Source organism: Heliconius melpomene, chromosome 18 (assembly GCF_056956725.1).
Source record: "Heliconius melpomene rosina isolate 202511_hmr_F chromosome 18, ASM5695672v1, whole genome shotgun sequence".
NCBI classification, from domain to species: Eukaryota; Metazoa; Arthropoda; class Insecta; order Lepidoptera; family Nymphalidae; genus Heliconius; species Heliconius melpomene.
In genome coordinates this window covers 14513689-14534532 of record NC_140406.1, presented here as the reverse complement: position 1 = coordinate 14534532, position 20844 = coordinate 14513689, and the positions used below count along the sequence as shown (strand labels likewise).

At 32.1% G+C, this 20844-nt stretch overlaps 1 protein-coding gene across 7 annotated transcripts in view; it reads left to right on the top strand.

Annotated features, from left to right (window-relative positions):
* Positions 1-20844, top strand: part of pan (transcription factor pangolin) — a 122795-nt gene that overhangs the window by 22242 nt on the left and 79709 nt on the right. For all 7 annotated transcript variants that reach the window (XM_085202139.1, XM_085202137.1, XM_085202140.1 and 4 more), the window contains exon 2: positions 555-1029. In XM_085202139.1, coding sequence (XP_085058265.1) covers positions 862-1029 — 168 coding nt within the window. In that variant the 5' untranslated portion in view covers positions 555-861. The remainder of the gene's footprint in view (positions 1-554; positions 1030-20844) is intronic.

Here is a 20844-nt window from a genome sequence, read left to right as displayed (position 1 = left end):
CTTTAATATACGTTCGCTATTCTAGTATAATAATAGTCTATTTCACGGGTAAAACTGCAAGCAAGACACAAGTCTAAAAAATAAATTATAATATTAAATTAATATAAGATTACATCTTGATGTTTCAATATTCTTAATATTGTTTAAGTCTAGTTTTGTCTTTTCGCAACATTTCACTGACTTGATATGTTAATTACTAACATTATAAATATAAATGACTATTGATTGGAGGTGAAACATTTTAGGATGGGCGTATTTGTCCGACTCGCTCCAAAGCCAATATGTTATTTGGTTCGCTCGGGTTTTCTTAGGCTCTTGGCCCGAGGCCAGGGACTTGACGAGTGCTTGACAGCCAACTTGACCTGTATATGGAAGCACAATGCGGCGAATTAAAAGATAAATTTAGGCTGATGCCTACTTGGCTTACGTAATTTCATTAATTTTTGCTTTATTTTTCTGGAACCAACGAAAAATATAAGAAAACATTTTAATTTATGTGTTTATTTTTAAAGTGAAAAGAAATGTGTTTATTAATTTTCTTTTTCTTTTTGCAGATGCAATTCAACACGAAACCAGATGGAACTCCTCAACTTTAGCGTCTTAAGTTCAACCTGACAAAAGTTATCTGTGATCTCATTTAGTTTAGTTAACCAAACATTTGCCTAGTAGTTAGTTGTAAGTGTGGAAAACAATAATCCTAATCATTTATCAAATGTTAACGGTAAATCTAATAGAAAGACAAATCTTCAGTGTTTGATATAAATAGTTAAAAATGGCAATTTAGTTTTCGGTCATGGATGACAGATAGTATGTGTAATTGAAGGATGGGATAATGGAAGTTGGGGCGTTAGGTTCTTGAAAATGCCGCATGCGCACTCGAGTTCAGCAGCGAGCTCGGGCGGCGACGACCTGGGCTCCACGGACGAGGTCAAGGTATTCAAAGACGAAGGTGACGGAGAAGACGAGAAGAGAAGTTCAGAAAACCTTCTAGAAGAAAAATCTAGTCTTATAGATTGGACTGAAAGTGAAGTAAGTGGTTTTAGTGTTTCTAATTATAGCATACCTTATATTCCATAAAACTTTCTATCGGAACAATCTTAATGTCTCAATTATTGCATCGTTATTAGAGGGGAATGAGCAACCTGATATAGTATTAGTACGTTTATTTTTTTTAATAACATAATCTACGTTTACAAACAGGAAGTAAGTTTAATTATAGATTCATGTTTTCCATCGTTGTATGAAATTAGTACACTAAATGTAATATTGTCGATAAATAAAATGTGAGGATACAAAAATGAAGACAATTTGGAAAAAATACGTAGTCATATTAAATTGTCCTCGCGGTAACCAAGCTAAGGTTAGAGCTCTTCTAGCTCTGTCTTCCTAAGCCCGGTGACGCTGCATGTAAGCCATTGGGGCCAAACAGCATACTGCTCATTCGAAAAACGGAAACGATTAAATTGTAACTGACATCATAGGTGGTCGGTTGAACCATAAATTACACGATATAAGACAATTCTGCATTTTGTATTGTCTACTTTCATACTAACATCATTTAAAGAATTACTTCACGCGGCGCTTCGATTTACACTATTCAATAAAACGACTATACAAATAAAACCTTTTTCTTTTTCAAGAAGCTTTAAAATTGCATACACAAGTTTTACTATAAAAATTTGATGGTACCCTCGTTCGTACATGCCAGCAGGTGCTTACTTCAGGTAGATCTCTATTGATGTTTTCATAGCGTTAAAGTACAATACCATTGAATGCATTATATATTGATCAGCAGTCAGTGCGCCTTGTCAATACCTAACAAATACGTAGAAAACAACTTAAATAAACGGATGAAATAAACCTTGAAACGACCCTTATTTAGATTAGAATAAGAGCTTTACAAGCTCGGTAATACGGATAAATTAAATGACTTGCAAGTTGCAACATATTGCATTTGCTACTCATACTTTTACACTTTCAATGTAACGAAATTCAACGAATTATAATGTTGGCGTTATTCATGTCCGCCCACACTCTAGGCTACTATTTGAACCAGTTTTTTATCACAGAACTTCACACGGATCAATTTGTCATGTTTACGGCGCAGCTCGTTCCCGTTGATGATCATTTTACGTCAAGAATTTGATAATATACCATTTACGACTGCATCGGATTTTTATACGCTCCAAGTGTCGGGTTTTAATATTCATAAGGAGAAGCGGTTAGTGACCTCGTTATGTTCGACTATGCGTAGATTAACATCGGAACTGTTCACTTTAATTTTTAAACTACTTAATTAGTGGTAGGATGGTCACAAATAATAGAGATAAAATCGCGGACTTCCCAAAAACATGTTTATAATCGCAAATTGCCCGTAAAACAAACAAATCAACCGCAAGAACCGAGACTAACGTCACCCAAAACACTGATTGTCGGAGCGCCATACAAAAAATTGGGAAGAAAGCCTCAGGTACGTTTCCGAAAATTTATGTAAAATAATATTCCAGCCGACATAAATTAGGTAGTCATTGTGTTATTTCCGAAAACTCTATTATTCGCTAGGAGGGGGCGCGTACACAATGCACGTCTACCTGCAGTCAGGTATTTCTTATAATAAACAAGAACTCCCACTGCTTTTGTGGACGAATTTACCTGTCGACCCGAGAGGCGAGGGAGTGCAAACATTCCTTGGACACCTACAAATGACGCTCATGTGTGGATCTCTCATCCTTCTCTCTCCGTCTCCTAATTTGAACGGCAAGAACGAGACAGAGAATCAGATTTGTACAAGATTCCCAAAGTATTACAGTCACGGATCGTATAAATATTGGATTATAGTTAGGTGCAATTCTGCTTTGTATGTCATAATAGCATCGATTATCGTACGTGATGCCATTACAATACACTTTGTGCGTACAATTTTCTTTTGAGTTTCGATTTCTTTTAGATTACAATTTGACGGCTCGTGAATTGGATTTAAATCGTGTCGGTGCTACGCCTGCTTGAGTTTTGAAAATGTTTTCATAACAACAAAATCCATTTTATTATGTTGTTTGTTTGAACAGGCAAAGTGGCTACGACCTACCATATTGTAGAAATCCTGCCTGGCCTTTGATTTCGATTATTGCTAACTCATCTTAATGTACACATTTTAAACTAATTTTCAGGCACGTCAATTGTTAAATTGTTAAAAACTTCTTAGTGAAATAGCGAATATGTTTTTCCTTCCTTTTGAAAAAAGTAAGTGCCTCAGCCATTTCCGCTGTGGTTATGGTACGCTTGATGATTACTGGATAAGTGCTAGTTCCAGAGAACATTACTACGGGAGAATAGTTTTGTAATCTATTTTATTTAATTTTATAAGAAATTGGGCTAGGTATATCAGTTTATTAATAGTACATATTATAACAATTATATAGGAACAGATTAATTAGATCTTAGTTATTCTTATCTTATGTCTAATAATGATAATAAGTCAGAAGTTTCCTTAAATTGTTCAACTTTTATTAAAAATAAATATTCTATTTAAAAACAACCTTAATCACTAATAATCAATGATGTATAAAATAAATTTCTCCCAATATGCGCCCGCGCACCAAATCCACGTCTATATTTAGCGAACAACGATCTCTTGTCTGATGCCATCCGTTTCCGTCCGCCATACTGGCCTTAACTGAAACTGACGATTCCTGAGGGTTTCGGTCTTATTTTGTACTAAATGTTTATCAAGTTACAGTTAAAAAAAACTAAAATAACGTTTTGTAACTAATATTATTATTGTATATAGTTACATATATTTTATAACTTTTGCTCCTTACATTAGATAAATTAGTCATTATGAGATATAAATATTAAAGTATGCTGATCTAGTGTGAAATTCTGATAAGAATCATTCATATGGGACAAGCAACGTCTGACTTAACGCAGTAGTTGTGGATTTGACTTTACTCTGGTAAACAGGTTTGTAGCGTTTAGTTTTATCACACAATGCCACAAAAATTCCGAGTAAATTGGGTCACGGAGTGTTATAACACTAGATTATAGAGTCTTAGTGAAAAATCATAAACCTGCAGTGGGCTCACACTTAGGCATTTAAATCCACTCGCTGCTCTACATATGTGATACTTTAAATATTTTTATCCACTGTTAATGTAACACAATTATAAAATTAAATATACCACGATTGTATTAATAATATGTTAGCGCAAATCCTCATATTAATTTAGCCTTGCGCGTACATTTGGTTAATTAGTATTTATTGCTAACCGTCTTCCTTTTGGGTCGCCATCTTTAATGTCGCCTGATTCAGTTTATTGTCTCTTTATCTCGATTACTTACTTGTTCGTAACGAGTTGCGAATGGATCTCACGACGGCTGGATATCGTTGTTTGGTGTGAATTTCATATTGCTGTCTTTAAATTTTACTGGATGATTTAGTTGTTGCTTTTTTAGCTTCGTTTGTTCCGCATATATTTGAGGGAGCTTAGTGTTAAAATATTCCGTTCTCCACGCCCTGCCCAATTTTGGAGACAATGTATAATAGTCGTTTTAATGTTTTTGTACGGAGATATCATTAAATTTAAGAAAAAGTCAGTAAGAATGGCTTACCATAGATTACGTACGTTTAAACGGTTCATTGCAAAATACACACAAACACTAACATATGCCCTTGTCATATTACATGTAAATTTTAAACTATTCCCTCATTTTCTCAGCATTAAGTAAATTATCATATCTATCAAAAAGCCTTCACACTAAATACTCCATGCATTTACCATAATCTCAAGAATAAATTGCAATATTAATTTCACATGCCATATCTAGACGTGGGTAAGGCTAATTATCTAGGTATTCGCGTAGGAAGTTGCATTGGCCTCTATAACTATTGTTTTAGATATAGGCAGACTGGAATAGTCATACTGGTTTACTATCGTCTTTAGTGTTGGGTTGATTTCTCATAAATATTAAATCGTTTGTGTTTGTAACTAAAGAGTTATTTATTGTGTACCTACTATTTAATATTTTAAGTTTATGTTGATGATATGTAATACTTTATTTTTCTAAAATAAACTAACGTTATTTTATCAAATTTGAACCTAGTGGGATTCGAACCCGCGCCTGTTTGAAACCATCCAAGCTCTCTAGACAATTAAACAAATTTCACAACACAGTATTATTAAATACTTTTTTGTAAAAGTTATTTACACCTTCATATTAATTATAACAATGTATATGTAATTTTTATTTTACAAAAATCCTACGTCCTATATTTAGTAAAATTCCATTCTTACAATTTTTTTAAATGTCTGTCACAACTCACAGTATAATAATTTGTACTTTGCATAAGTTCTTAAATCAATTCTGTTGCTATTATAGCATTAGTGTAACTCATCTATCCCACACATGTCTGTCTACATGAGCATATACATGTAAACAAATAGATAGGCTAAATTTGTTATTGAATATTAATGTATACGAATAAAATAACACACCTCAAGAATTGAAGGGAAACGTAAGTGTCTTAATGAGAAAGGAGTGTCTTAACATTATGTTTTCAGATTCTCTCTGTCTCAGGATAGACAACGCGAAGCCAAAAGAAAGTATAACTACGCATTATTAACATTATATTACAATTCATAATAACAAGAAATAAAATAACTGAAGGACTACCTACATTACATTTAAAGTACCCTTCAGCTTATCAAATCAATTAATCAAATTAATAATATTCCTTATCAGTACACGGATCTGATGGTATCTAGATAAGGCTATATCAGTTGGAGCGTCACCTCTGTGCATTAGTTATGCAAGTTTGTGCATTAGTGCATATATACGAGTACGTAGTCGTTTATGAGAGGCCGTGCCATGTTTCCGTTTGTAACATTGAATATGGTAATAGTTCAGTGACTTACAGAATATCTACTAGCTTAGTTAGATAGTTGTTTCTTGTATATAGATTTTTGGTATATATTTCGGTTACGTTAGCCGTCTTACTGTAAACACGCCAGTTGTGAGTTCGATTCCCACTTGGGGGGAAAGAGTTGTTTTCATTTACTCGCTCTATATTTCCGCCATTCAACATGTAATGTCTCGACGACTGGGAGGTGCTTGGGGAAGAGTCTCAGTACTAGGTTCTCTCTGCCTACCACGCTATGTGCGGTGTACAGTGTATAGCTAAAATAGATATATTAAACTAAAAATATATATATACCTTTACAAGTATTCATTATAAATATTGCTTAACTCGACTATTTGTAAAATATTAATTAACAACTAATAATTTTCGATAATCCCAAAAAAAATATTGCGCTAATAGGATGTAATTATAATTTTTTTACACATTCAAATATAATAATTAATGTCGATTGTTTATCACACAAATCAACTTATGTATTTCCTCCATACAATTTATATCACTTTTGATAAGATTATTATATGTACATGAATATAGTATCAAGGTAAGCAATTATATGTGCTCATAGAACAATTATAAACACACTGGTAAATACTGTTTCTTATTGATAGTGATCTAGAAATAATTACTGGCTCTATACATTTTTTGTGACATTTTGTTTTCTTTAGAAATAGTGAAAAATAAATAACGTCATAATATTTAACTGTATGAGTGTGGGAGCAAGCTTTATGTTACTAAATATTTAGCCCTTTGTTTTACACAGTTGGGCGAGTTGAATCTAGTTTATATATTCCCTAATTCGTGATTTAGATTTAGATTCGTTTTTTAAAGTTAAGTAAATTTATACAATTTAGTAGAAGCAGTAAGACTTGTCCACTGCGCTATGAAGGAAGCAAAAAATATATTTAAAAAATCAATAAACATTTACATGTAAATCAGTTGTCGTAGAAAGTATTTATCAATAACCCTCACATTAAAATGATAAGTTATCAGTTGCATGAAAGGAGCCACAGTCGTATATTGTGCATTATGTAGAGTATATCGTTTTAGTTGGTAATGTTTTGTTCCTTTACTTTCTAAGTAATATTTAATTTAAGTTATAACTTGATGGTCATAGGTTCCATTTACGTATATATATTTATTTACAGCTTCAAGCTGTATCTCATGTACAGGAGGGTAGGCAGAGAGAACCTAGTGTTAAGACACTACTTATGACACTAGACACTACTTAGATATTTAGCGATCCTTCATAGTTATTACGATGACGAATATAAAAAAAATATATATGATGTCTGAAATGTTAACTTAGGAAGGGCCACCCAGTAGTGTCCTTGAATTCCCCGCAAGATGCGGGAGTTGTATTTCATATAATTTTGTCATTTGTGGTGTTATTTCAATTACAGGTGGCAAAGAGATAGTAGTCACTAATAGTCACTCTATTTCCATATAAAAATATAATACGTATACAAGCGTTACAAACTGTATCTGAAATATTATGTGTAATGTAGGGGAGGCAGGGGATGGTTGACCAATTTTCTGTTCAAAGGTCCCTTTCTCCCCTACATATAACACAATATTTTCTCTTTTCTGGCTCTGGTATCGTAGCAAGGAGCGGCATTAAGACCCGCTACTCAACACGCAATGCCTTAAGAATTCGGCAAAAGTGGGGTGCGTAAGTGTTAATGGGGAACGGAGTGTTAACATTAGGTTTCCTGGTTCTCTCTGCTTACCCTGCTATGTGCGGGATACAGCGTGAAGCTAAAAAATAACTTATACAGTACTATTAAACAAAAGAAATATTATAAAATATTAACAATTCCAGAATTCAATGGAGCGTGAAACAAACTAGGGTGGTATCATTTATGAATGACGTATTATTTGTGGTTTGAGCCCGACTGATAAGTGATAACGCATTGGATTATTGGGATGATAGTCATTGTTAATATACTTACCGATATCTGATGTTTATGTGATCGATATGTGTAATATCGAAGATTGTTAAAATCGATTTTCTGGCAGTTGGTACAACTGATTTTTATTGGAGGTTTTTTTTTGGTAGTAAATGACATTTTGATACGGATAATATGAGTTCGGGTTGATGTATTTATAATTAAACCCCATATGTTCGTTTGGCCCTTTGGCTGCCTGATTATTATTTATACTGGACACAAACAAATAGGGTAATAAAAAAATTAAAAAATATATATCTACAGGGGTCACTGGTAAGGCTAAGCCTCCAGAGCGAGAAACCTCCTCACAATACGCGCCGTCTCAAGCAATACTATATCCGGTTCTTGATCCAACACCTGAACGATAACTTCTTAAGATATTGGTTATGGCTTTTCGCTATTAAACCATTAGCTGAAACTACTATCGGCACCACGACAGTCTTATATATTTGGCTAAATTATTATTAATTTAAAATATTACTTATCCAAAACAAAGAACCTACATTAACTATAAAAATTTAAAATCGCTACCACTGCGCCATACACATATGTTACATAGAAGCGTGTTATGGTTAACGACTTTAATAAAATGTATTTGTCCAAACAAAAAAATATATATCCGTAAACCATCTAACACTGTGTTAGTTTAGTTCAGTTCAAAGCGTGAATAGAATCGCGATGGCTAGTAACTTTTCCAATCAAACGGCAGTTAGGATAAATCACGGCTAGTTAATGAACAAGATACGTTTTTTTTTTTTAAACTTTTATTTTTAAACTGTTTTTTAGGTGCGTCGTTAAATTGTATACATAGAGTTTTTATTGTACTCTAAAAGAGGTTTTATGCTATTGCGTTCCCAGAATGTTGGTACTAAATATAGTGAACTTAGTGTTATTGGGGATGTTTGTATGTATTTTAACATATGTTTTTGTTTTATTTGTGAGAGTTCTTAGTACTGAGCGTCGTGGTGTTGTGGTGCAGCCTGACTATGATGGTTGTGAGTTCGATTTCCATTCGAGGGAATTATGTTCAATTTATTAAATAAATTAAGTATCGTTGAGTATCTCCAATCAACACGCAATGATTTGAAAATTCGGTGGAAATACGGGAACTGACGGTGTTATTAGACATTTAATTTCCTCAATGGGAATCGAACCCACAACATGTTGCGTTTAGAATCACACTCTTTTGTCCTGCGCCACGACTGGCTTCAATACCATATTATGCATTTCGTATTCAACCGGAATCTTTCATCTCTACATATATATGTAGTTCTCAATAAAATATAAAAATAAGAAGTTTTATTAATATACATATTTCTCAAGGTTAAGCGTACCTACAGATTTCAAGAGTCGACGAACTTTTATAGATAAACGCGGAACGGCTATATCATCATAATGTTATGTTTTGAATATAATAAAAATTATTTAATTTACTTAAAGCCATATAAATGTAAATTAAGATAAACTGAGATTAACTAAAACTACGAAATCAAATATATACGAATATATGTATTTCATTTTACAGTATTTTCTACGTCCACCATTCTGTAACTATATACTGTGCAATAAAACTAACTGGACTGGCCAGATGTCTATAAATTCGTCAAAAACAACAATTTGAACAAGTTAATTTAGACGTAAAAACTATTACAGCTAATCAAGGCTCATCGATTTTGTTCTTTAAAATGTTATCGTATAAACAAACGTTATAGAATTTAATGTACACGTGGGCTTATTAGCTGGCTATTCTTAGGTTTAGTGTTTTGTGTTGGTGTTACTTTACCTTAGTGTCGCAGTGGCAGACGGTGTGTGACTGTAAATATGACAGTTGTAGGTTCGATTCTCAGTCAGGGGAATGATTATATTTAAAATATTTTTATATGTCTGTTATCAACGTTCAATGTTTCCAATGTTTCAGTTTTTGGAAAGTGGGCCACGGAGTGCCTTAACACGAGGCTACTTCTACCTACCTTGCTACATGCGGAAGTAAAAAAAATACTAATTTCACTTTAAGACAATAAATATTATCAACACAACTTCATGCTTTATCCCTAGCGAGGTAGTCAGAGAGAATGGAGCGGCAAACGCTACGGTCTCTAGTTAACTCTTTCGCCTCGTCCACTGTCATCAACCTCTTCATACAGCCCTCCGGGGGGTCCTCATGCTTTTTACGTGAATAATAAATAGTATCTTAAAATTAGCATTTCACCTTACAACATTTAATTCTACAATACTAATAAATTATTGTATAACAAAAATATAAGCAGCTGCATTACAATGTACACACTGCCGAGTGACCCGAGCGACGAAACCAGCGTTTATCTAAATACTTTATCAGTTAAATACTTTAAATATTAGCTTCCGCGTCTTGGTGTCGGTGGCGTTACCAAATACCACGGTTATCACCACAAACATTACTATCTGTGCTTTTAGTAGACAATAACTTAAAAGTTTAACTCTTAAAAGCGAGCTTGGCTCGGTGTTATAAAAGAAATTACTTTTTTTTAATGTTTACATTTAGGTAATGTATGCATGTTACGGCAAATTTGATTTTTTTCTGTTCTAGAGTAAAATATCTTAGGCCTGAGTTCCGTCTTCTGTCAGTGTGAAGCAAAAAAAAAACAAAAACTATATTTTTTTAAAAAATGGAGAGATCACCTATACAATTGAATACATTTAGTTTAATATATTTAGTGTCTAAAAAGGAATGATTGAGCAAACATGGCCGTGCCCGGACCCGTTGACTCATCCTCACGAACAAATGTTATCACTCTTCTTTTGTTTGTTTCTCGTATATCAGAGAGGCGAGGGCTGTGATACAAAAATATCATATGTTATTTATAAAGATTTATTTCATTGTAAACAATATGTTTACCAGATGGTCAAAAAATTAATCTTTTTTATCAATTTGACGTTTTGTGTGGTTTCTCTTTGACTAGGTATCGTGCTAGGGTATATAGGGTGGAGCTAAAAAAAAATATTATTAAAATTCTAAAAAGAATACATACTATATTATTAATTACTATTTAAATAATAAGAAAAAGAGAGATTTATTTTTAATTATCTCATGTAGCAACCCTAAGCTGTCCACCGAATATCAAGACCTCGATACCCATAAGAAGAATACCAGCCAAGAGGCCAACACTCCTGGCCATCATTTCTGGCCTTCCTTAACACGTCGCTCTTCGCCCTCGTAAGAATTTTTGTAATGCATCCTGTTTTAAACTTATTGATAAATTGTGACCTGATTTTAGAAATTTGATATATTGTTTTTGTATAGAAGTGCTCTTTTTACTTTGATTTTGATTAAAGTGAATATTTCTTTGTTTGTTTATTTGTCTTATACGTAATGTTGGATTTGAATTCAATTGTAGATAAAAAAAATGTTTTGAGCATATCAAGGAAACAAGTGAAACCGTCGTGGCTCAGCGGCGCAGTGTCTAACTGTGAACGCGATGGTTGTAAGTTCGATTTCCTTTTGGGGTAATGAATTGTTTTCATTTACACTCATTGCTAATAAGACAAACAGCAGCATTGAATTCTGCCGCCTAATAAGTAATGTCCCGAAAATTAGGCGGAAGATGAGGAAGGGAGTTTCTTAATACAATTTTATGATAATTTACAAATTACAGCAAGTACATTTTATATTTTGAAACCATCCAATATATAAAATTATATCATTTTTACAAAAACAATCTGCCATTGATTATAATATAAACTTTATTTATAGAAATTAAAAGGCTCCACGTTATTAGCACGAATCAAAAATAAAATTAAAACCTCTAATAAAAAAAATATAAAATCGATTTAGTGGACATAAGTGTTTACATCGATTTAAAAATATCACATATATAAATAAACTATCCGTTGGGATGTATGTTTATGATTCATGCTGCGAAAATCGATAAAACTATTTTTAATTTTGAATATTTGATCGTTACGTCGAGAGCCATTACTGCGGCTCGTTTATCGAGATGTTGAAAGGTTGCTCTAGCCATGATCGATGTGTACTATTCTACTCTTCGATCTTATATAATCTATATTATAATTTGTTATCATATCGATTTCTATCGATCTTTCGATGTAAGAGAAAATTATTAGAAAATATTTAAAGACAAAACTTAGAAAATATAAGAAAGTAAATTGATTATGATAGAAATTTTATAATATAATTAAATTAACGTCAGCTAAATATATTGAAAAAGTAAAAAAATGAGTTATTTTATTGAATTGAGTAAAAAAACACAAATAATGAAAAGTTCGATAACAAATTAGGGTTGACAAAATTTTAACAAGATTCCTTGGCAATATAATTAACGTAACTGTATCCGTCGTTGGGTTAATCTCATAAACTCATGCGATACTTTTTTGTTTTATAACGAGATTTTATCAGAAAAACTGAGAATAAACCGATATACACAACACCTGCTCCGTCAAACACGGCCGATCATCATTATGGTAATGCTTCTCAAACTCAATAAATTTTTAATTATAAATACAATCAATTATAAACCTTAGCACTAATAACATTTAATCTAAATTCGAAAACACAATTCATTATACAGGAGAGAAAGAATGGGACCGTGTCAAAACGAACGAGACTCCAACCAGGCGTCAATTAAGCAAAATAAATGCTTATCCCGTCCTCAATAAATCGATATCACGGTATGAAAGGCCTAACAGTTACGCCCTTCATTGGATTGGGAGAGATGGTTTTTTTTAATAATTTCTATGCACAATATGAGACTTTGTTATGAAAGCTGAAAGTGTCAGAATTTGGTAAGCAAGGGAGCCCGAGTTGCGCCTTGTCGCGACGCACCCGACGCTAACGAGATAGAGTGAGATGAGGAGATCACATTTTCAAATGCAAGAACGGGGTAAAAAACAAACAGAACTCTCGAAAAACACTTGTGAGATAACAAAGGCTGACTTCCACGAAGACGTTCAATAATTTGTCTTTTTAATTTTACGGCGGACTGCCATGGCTCTTAAATAATAGTGTTTTTTTCTATAATTCGACCTCGGTCAGAGCCATTAGGTCGAGAGACTACGTATTCGGAAACTCATTACGGCTGCGTTGCTGTGAAATTCTTTTATGGCTTATTGTTTCTATAGTGCACAAGTGTAATAAAATGTAAAGTACGACTCGGTACGGTCTCGTTTCTTTAGATTTACGCTCAGCTCTGTTGTTACATACTGCTTTTTCTCTCAAAAAGTGAGCTTAATTTAAAAATAAAGGTCGAACAAACGTGTGGTAAGTAAAATAATATAAAATGAAAAGCAAGCTAAATACAATAAAACTAAACGGGCATAAAAGGAATCGGAACCAGTTCTGGCTCTATCGGTTTAGTTGTAAAAAGCTCATTCCATATAATATTACCCATTACAGCCCTGAGAATCACTGCCCGGCCAATCACCACGAAGAATTCGTAAATGGAACGCAACTTCGATTTTTAATTGTTTTAACTGGATTTTATAACAGACCAGAGTTTTTTTTATATATTTTATTTTAAATTTTTACGATAACTTCAAGGTTTTTTGCTACATTCAAAATTTAATTACATGAAAAAAATATAAGAAAATATATAAAAATAAATGCTACGGTTTTTTGTGTAAAACATAAAAATTACATCCACATTTTTAGTCAAGCATTAAATTTTAATACGCATTTAAGTGCAATTAAAATCCGATAATGGTCGTAACGCCCTTTAAACCCCAATTATTCCATAATATTCGTATCGTTTTGTAAACGGGCAACCCCACCGGAACTCGTTACTGAGCGATTAGTGTTACCAGTTAAGGAGAATGTTACGCTAATAGTTAGGGCGTGGTTAGGGACATTTTTTCATTTTTTTTTTGTTAGGCTATTCTTTTTGCAAATGGAGCGAAGAAATTTAATAAAGCGTAAAAAGTATATTAGAAAAATGATAATTAAGCTAACATTCTATACTGAATGCTAAGTTTACTAATGAACATTTTTATTAATACTGTATTGTTAAATGCTTAGGGAACCATACAAAATGTAACTTCTGTATATGAAATTGAAATAATATTTTTTTATTTTTCATCAACCGTCTAAAATTATTATTTCCACAGATAATTAAATACAATAGACAAGCTCCTTATTAGCACATATAAAATATTGTAAAATAATTGTGCAATTTAACGCTTTATAAAGCAATAACAGATTTTATATGGTATTACATACATTTAGTAGTAAAGGTTTTACTACTTGCTTCTACTACATTAGCGTTAACTGAAAACTATTTTAATCTTTGTTTTTATCTTTATCCACTTCCCAATACCGTACATCTACTTCGTTTTTTTTTTGGATTCATTTCATTCCGCTATTATTTAATATATTTATATTTTTGCTCATATAGAGCATTGTAGGCAGAGAGAACCTAGTGTTGGAACTCAACACCGCGCTATGTTTTGGTAGAAAGAGATATAAAAAATAATTATGCTTAGAGTGAAAATTGAACTCACAAAACCATCGCGGTTACAAGTGTGGTACTAACCTATCATTCAAACTATTTCGGACTATTAATAGTTCTATTTATTTACTTTCATTTGCATTTATCATCACGAACTCTACTAAATTCTAACATAACAACAATATAAATTGTGTAATTATCTATGATTAATAGCCTAATTAATTTATTTGTTAGTTAACATTATTTAACGTATTCAAATAAGATATATTAAGTTGTGTGCTGTTTATCTATATCTATTAAACAATAAATAGAAATGTTATTTAATAGACGCCGTCATTGCGTAATTGATAAGCGATAGTTGGGGGTTTGTTTCCATCTCAGGGAATGATTTTGCTTACAATATTTTAATTACCCTATTCTTGTTAGATGGTATTGGTAGCAGGATCACGCACCTAGCAGAATAGGTAGAGAGACCATAATGTTAAGAAACTCCATTATTGCTTTCCGTCCAAATTCGAAACGGTGTTTGTGTTAAGTAACTTAACTCACCGCTGCGATTTGTTAGTATGGTATATATTAGCACCTTATAATATTTTTAACTTTTCGTAAGTATATCTTATGATTTTTTCTTTAGTGTTTGTTACCTGTCATATTTAACACACTATAAAAATCCCGAGTGTGACTTACCAATACGTGTGTTTACTTCCGGATCTCTTCCAGCCTGTAACACGTATTACGAAGTGGGTGGTATATTACGATTAACCTGACGGTAGAATTATGGTAATCGACCAAATTAACACTTGGGTAGCGTGTAAAATTAATTTATTCAAGATTCCAATCTGTTGCTGATGATGCCTTAGATACAATTATGCTAGGTTGCTGTTAATATGATAGTATACTGACGGATGGTGTAACTGTATATATATTGTTCCATAATTATAGTGAGGAGAAATCGTATACGTCTTATTTTTTTTTAAATTACTTAAAATAAATAAATCAGTTTCACGCTACATTCTGCATGTAGCAAGGTAGGCAGAGGGAACCTAATTTTAAAACACTCCGTTCCTCACTATCCGCGGAATTTTTCAAGATACAGCGTGGTGAGTGGCGGAACTCAACGCCGCGTTTTGTTTCTAAAGAAATATTAAAGTTATATTCGATTTATGAATTTATTGTATTATATAGACACCAATGCACAATAAGAACAAAAATAACCAACATCGTCGTCCAAAATACCACCAATAGCGTCAACTATAACAACAAATAATATATGTAATACAAGAATTTGGTAGTTTGTGCAGTGGGCCTGTTCTAGGGAGGTCCGAGACGACAAGTGGTTAGACGGTAGAGCTAACAAGTCGAACTAACTGGGAAATAAAAGGTGCGCGTGATACACACAAAAACGCTCAGGGGTGTACGGTCAGCAGTGATGTTGATAGTTATTTTTTTAATATATTTTTCTGTTATTTTTGCTTTTTAATTTTTCTAGTGTTAGGTTAAGCTTGCGTTGTGGCTTATAAAGCTATTGTTAATATTAAAAATATTTTTTACTAGTTATTACTTACTTGAATTCTATCTCTAAGAAAATTGTGATTGTTAGTCAAATAATATTTTTTTGATATTAAAAAAGGTATGTTAAACTTAAAAACAAAGTGTACCTACAACTTTTTTGTGTTTTTATGGTATATCATATTTTCCGACAGTACATCTAAAAAATCTTTAGAAAGGGAAATATTTGTTCGTACACACGTGTGTGGCAACACCGGTAGCGTGAGCAAATAATCCTGTTTGTACGCAAGAATCCTACTGTTTGACCATTGGATTTGGCTACCTGCCTCATATAGATCTATATTTTACTTGCTGTATACCTAGTCAAATTTGATTATTTTCGTTTTTATTTGATATATTGTATATCAATTCATACGAGTAAATTCAATTGTATATAACTTTAACTTATATTATTGCTTATATCTGTACTATTATGAGTGTAGAGGAACATATAAGGACATTTTTAAATAGAATATTCTTTTTTTTTTGGTCTTAAAGTCCACGCAACAAAGTTGCAGGTGATCGCAAGTATTATATAAAACCTTTAATAGAAAGTCCAATTTTTTCCCTTATACGAGCAAACTGTACACGCCATTAAGTAAGTACGGTTTCCCTTTAAAGTGCCATAATTGAATATTACTATGTTGATCGACAACATCTAGTCGTTAAGTATAAAAAAATCGACTTACATGCAATATATTTACAGTAATAGCTTGTAATTAAAACTTTAAAGGTGGTTAAAGAGAGTTATTTGATCTATCGTCGCTTAGTGCTACTTTTTTATGTAATTATCAAGCAACTTACACTGTGATTTATGATTATAATTCATATAAATGTGTATGTTTCTTATAATCAAACGTTAAGACGTGGTTAATGTTATACGCTGCGTTTAGTTCCGCCATTCTGAACGGAGATTCGTTAATAGTTGTTCCTATCCTGCTACGCCAATACTCTCTATCGAGTAAAACTAAATAAAACAAGAATTGAACACGTGACCACGTCTTTACTATTCATCTATGTTTTTAATTTTTAATTAAATATGAATTATATGTGTATTTTATTTAAATCTTCTATTATGACTTGTATGTTAGTATAGATTATTATTACTGAGGTATACATAATGCATCTTATACATTAGTCACTCTCAGATGATTACAAGCTCACGAATATAGACGTAGGAAATTTTGAATGCGGTATATTTATTAAATTTATTCGATTTTTTTTAAAGATTAAGTGCAAATTGTTTTTGGAATATTAACATATAACACTTAAAGTAATTGTAATTACAATACTTGTAATAATTGTAATTACAATACTTTTAAATCATTACAGATATTATTTGATATACGTTTTATTATGTATCTAACTTAACAAAATTTAACATAATTCACGACTAATTAGGTTAATATTACATATTTAATTTAATACTTTCAATTTATTGTATACTTTGGTAAATATTTAAGTAGACAACTTGCCACATCCGTATTTTATTTATATTTAGCGAGTCCTCGTCGACGATGTTATCCGATTGCCAGTCATGCACCCTAACGAACGTCAGGTTTTTCTCCTACCTATAGAGCAGGGGGCCTAAAGCATTTTACTTAAGGCTCGCTTTGAAGGTCATAGAAGTATATTGACAGGTGAAAATAAATTAAATACAATTTTAAAACTTATCTAAAATGAAGAAAGTTTCTTCTATTCTAAATATTATTTATTTAAATAAAATTGTAAGCACTTCGAATGAAAGCAAATCTAAATTGGAAGGATTCTAAAACAATATTAATACTAAAATGTGTCTTTAGATTACAATTTAATTAGCAGAAATTATTATTTTTTAATTTACACTAGTGGCATAATTGACTCGTTTATAAGATTTTATTTGCCACCAATAAAAAAAAGTAATATGGATTAACTATAGGTAGAAAATAGCAAATAACAAAATTTAATCATTACCATATCTTTAAGGGAGACAACTATATTTACATAGTAAAAATTGTATTTCTATTAATATTACCTATAAATTGCTATATGCGGTACATATTTTGGGGAGCCCACGGCGTGGGATCGTTTTGTTTGTTTTGCCTCTATTGTTGCATTTCGGTAGTACTCCATAGGATTCCTTTTATGTCTGGTATAGATGTAATGGTTTTAATTATTTGCGAGCTTGCTTTTACTTGAGTGGATTGAAGGGAAAACCTATAAGTACTGAGTACTTGGTGAAACAATCATCTCTATGTACTTACTTCACATGGAGGTATCCATGTGAAGTAAGATTATTAAGTGTTTTTGATAATATTATGTGGATAAGATTATAAAGATCATGGCGCACTGTAAATGCGAAGGGTTCGATTCCCACTGGAAGAAATGAAATATTTAATATTTTAATTTTCTCGCTTAGCAACGAGGCAGAGCGCGGTGTTGAATTCTGCCACTGAACATGCAATGTTTCCAGAATTCGGCGAAAAGTGGGTTCTAAAGATGACTATGTGAAAGTCGGCGTATAATAAATAAAATATAACATTGTAAATAACTGTAGTTATGAAAAGACGAAATTACAGGATGAACTTAGTATCTGTTTTTAGTGTTAGCAACACTCATAAAATATATTAATTACCATTCTTCATAATAAATTAACGTTTTGTTCTTCGTAAAATAAAGAAATTTCGCTTTCATTTTACATAAATTCACCAAAATTTTGAGTGTCATGCATGCCATGCTTAAGAGGAAAGCGCTCTCAAGGGCTGAAGCCCTTGCGTCTAATTTGTGACAAAAACCTCTTGGAAGTCTGTATTTTTTGGGAGTTTAGTTTGGATGTTCTCTTAAGTTATTCATTTTAAACCACTATATTAACTTTTAACTATTTAACTATTACTTTTGAAAAATCCACATAAATAATGTGTTAAATTTAGTATTGGTTTCCTGGAAGAAAATGTACCCTATAGAACGGATATAATTATAAAGTAAGTATTTCCAAAAAAGAATCGTATTCTTATGCTCTCAAAATAGGTATATAATGAATTGTAAAATTCATTAACGTTCGACGGAATAAAAAATATGCAAAAATTTCAAAAGGCTACACAAATTTATGTCATTGAGAAATGCAAATGTTTGTGACTTCTCAAACTGCTTATCTAAATCCCGAGTCCGTGATTAAGAAGGACATGGTTTTTCAAGCTGTAATCGTACACTTGGCATGCTAAAATCCTTAAAGGTATAACAATAAGGTTGAAATTGCTTTAAATTTCCTTTAATCATATCTTATCAGGGTATGCGCCTGTCCCTGGTGTCTTAAAAGCATAATATTTGGGTACTTGCATTGTAGATACGGATAGTTTTAGAAGTGGCAAAAAAAACTAAAGGACTTATATATTGTAAATAGAAACCAAATTGAAGATTGATTTAAGATAATAGTTTTTTTTTGTTATCTGTTCGTTTGAATCTGTGGTTAAATTTTTTTCTAGGAAAACATTGGGAATAAATTGGTGACAATGACATAGGTGTATAAGGACAGCTAAATTTTCTTTTTTTAGAGAAAAAATATTTTAGAGAAAATCATGGGAATAATCCATTTGTAGGTATTAAGTGCATACTATTATTTTTTAGCCCCACTTTTCTATATAAGTACATACATCAAAACATTTTGATAACTTTAATTATTATTTATTTCTAATCTTTAAATCTCATTTAAAAAATATAATTTAACTGGTGACGAGGCAAAGCGCGGCGTTGAGTTTCGCCATTCAACACGCAACGCCTCCAGAATTCGGCAGAAAATGTGGTACTGGAATGTCTAAACACTAAGTTCCCTTTGCCTACCCAGATGTGAGCGAGATACAGCGTGAAGCTAATATATATTTTTTTCATATTTAATAATTTATTTCTAATATTTAATATTACATACATAAGTTATGTAAACTTCTAAAGTTGATTCTTTTTCTGTTTATACTAAAAAAAAACAACTCTTATCACCATATCTTAATCTTGGCGTGTCACAGTATTTTTTCATTTAAAGCAAAATAAAGGTGATTTTGAACCCATCCGGTGTCATTGTAGTGGCGATTCTGGTCCATACACAATTGTATGGATAATTTTTGTTTGTTATCTCTTAACATCTCTTGTTTATTGTTCCCGCCACTTGAGCGATTGTGCTTTTGAAATTTGTACGACTCCTTCGTTTGTATGTCTGTATATTCGCTCCTTTTATTTTGAAGAGCTTTTTAAAATCAAAGGAAATGCTTCGAGTTTCTACGTTTGTGAAATTGGCTGTTCACATATAACATGAAATTCTTAGTATTGTACAATGTTGGAAGTCGTTATGAAATTGACAATGTATGAACCTAAGTTTTATGCATATCTTACATAATTATTATTTAAGAGAAGCTTATTTTTGTTATTATTAAATAATCATTTGCAAAATTATAAATACTTTATTAAATATGGCTTTAGCGAGATTGTTCTCACAAATTCAATAAAATAATTTAATAATATAAAATTATATTCTATACTAATATCATTAAAATTATTGTAATTTTTGACAAATACCAAGGAAAGCAATTAGTACAATAAAATATTTAACTGAAAACCCAAAATAGTAAGAAGGGTCAATCAATTTGTCCTCTAACCGTAGACAAACATTTTATAGCCGAAACCCAAAACTAATGAAGGGAAACGAACAGTTATAGCTAACAAGCTTTTTAATACCGATGCCGTGTACCACGTGTTGAATCGGAGGCGCCATAAATACAAGTCTGCGCGAGCGCAGGTACGCCCGCCAAACGAGATCGATCCTTTTTTACAAAAAAACGTATTACCCACCGATTTAAAACCCTATCCCGATAGGTTATGGTTCAAATTCAAATAGCTGTAAGGGATGATTATTTCCATAATTCACTTTGGGCTTTCTCGCTTCTGTAATAAAGCTCCTTTTACGGAATGACGCTCCCTAATACGATGTTTTAGTGAAATTTCATTTTAAGTTTTAAGTTTACAGTTTAAA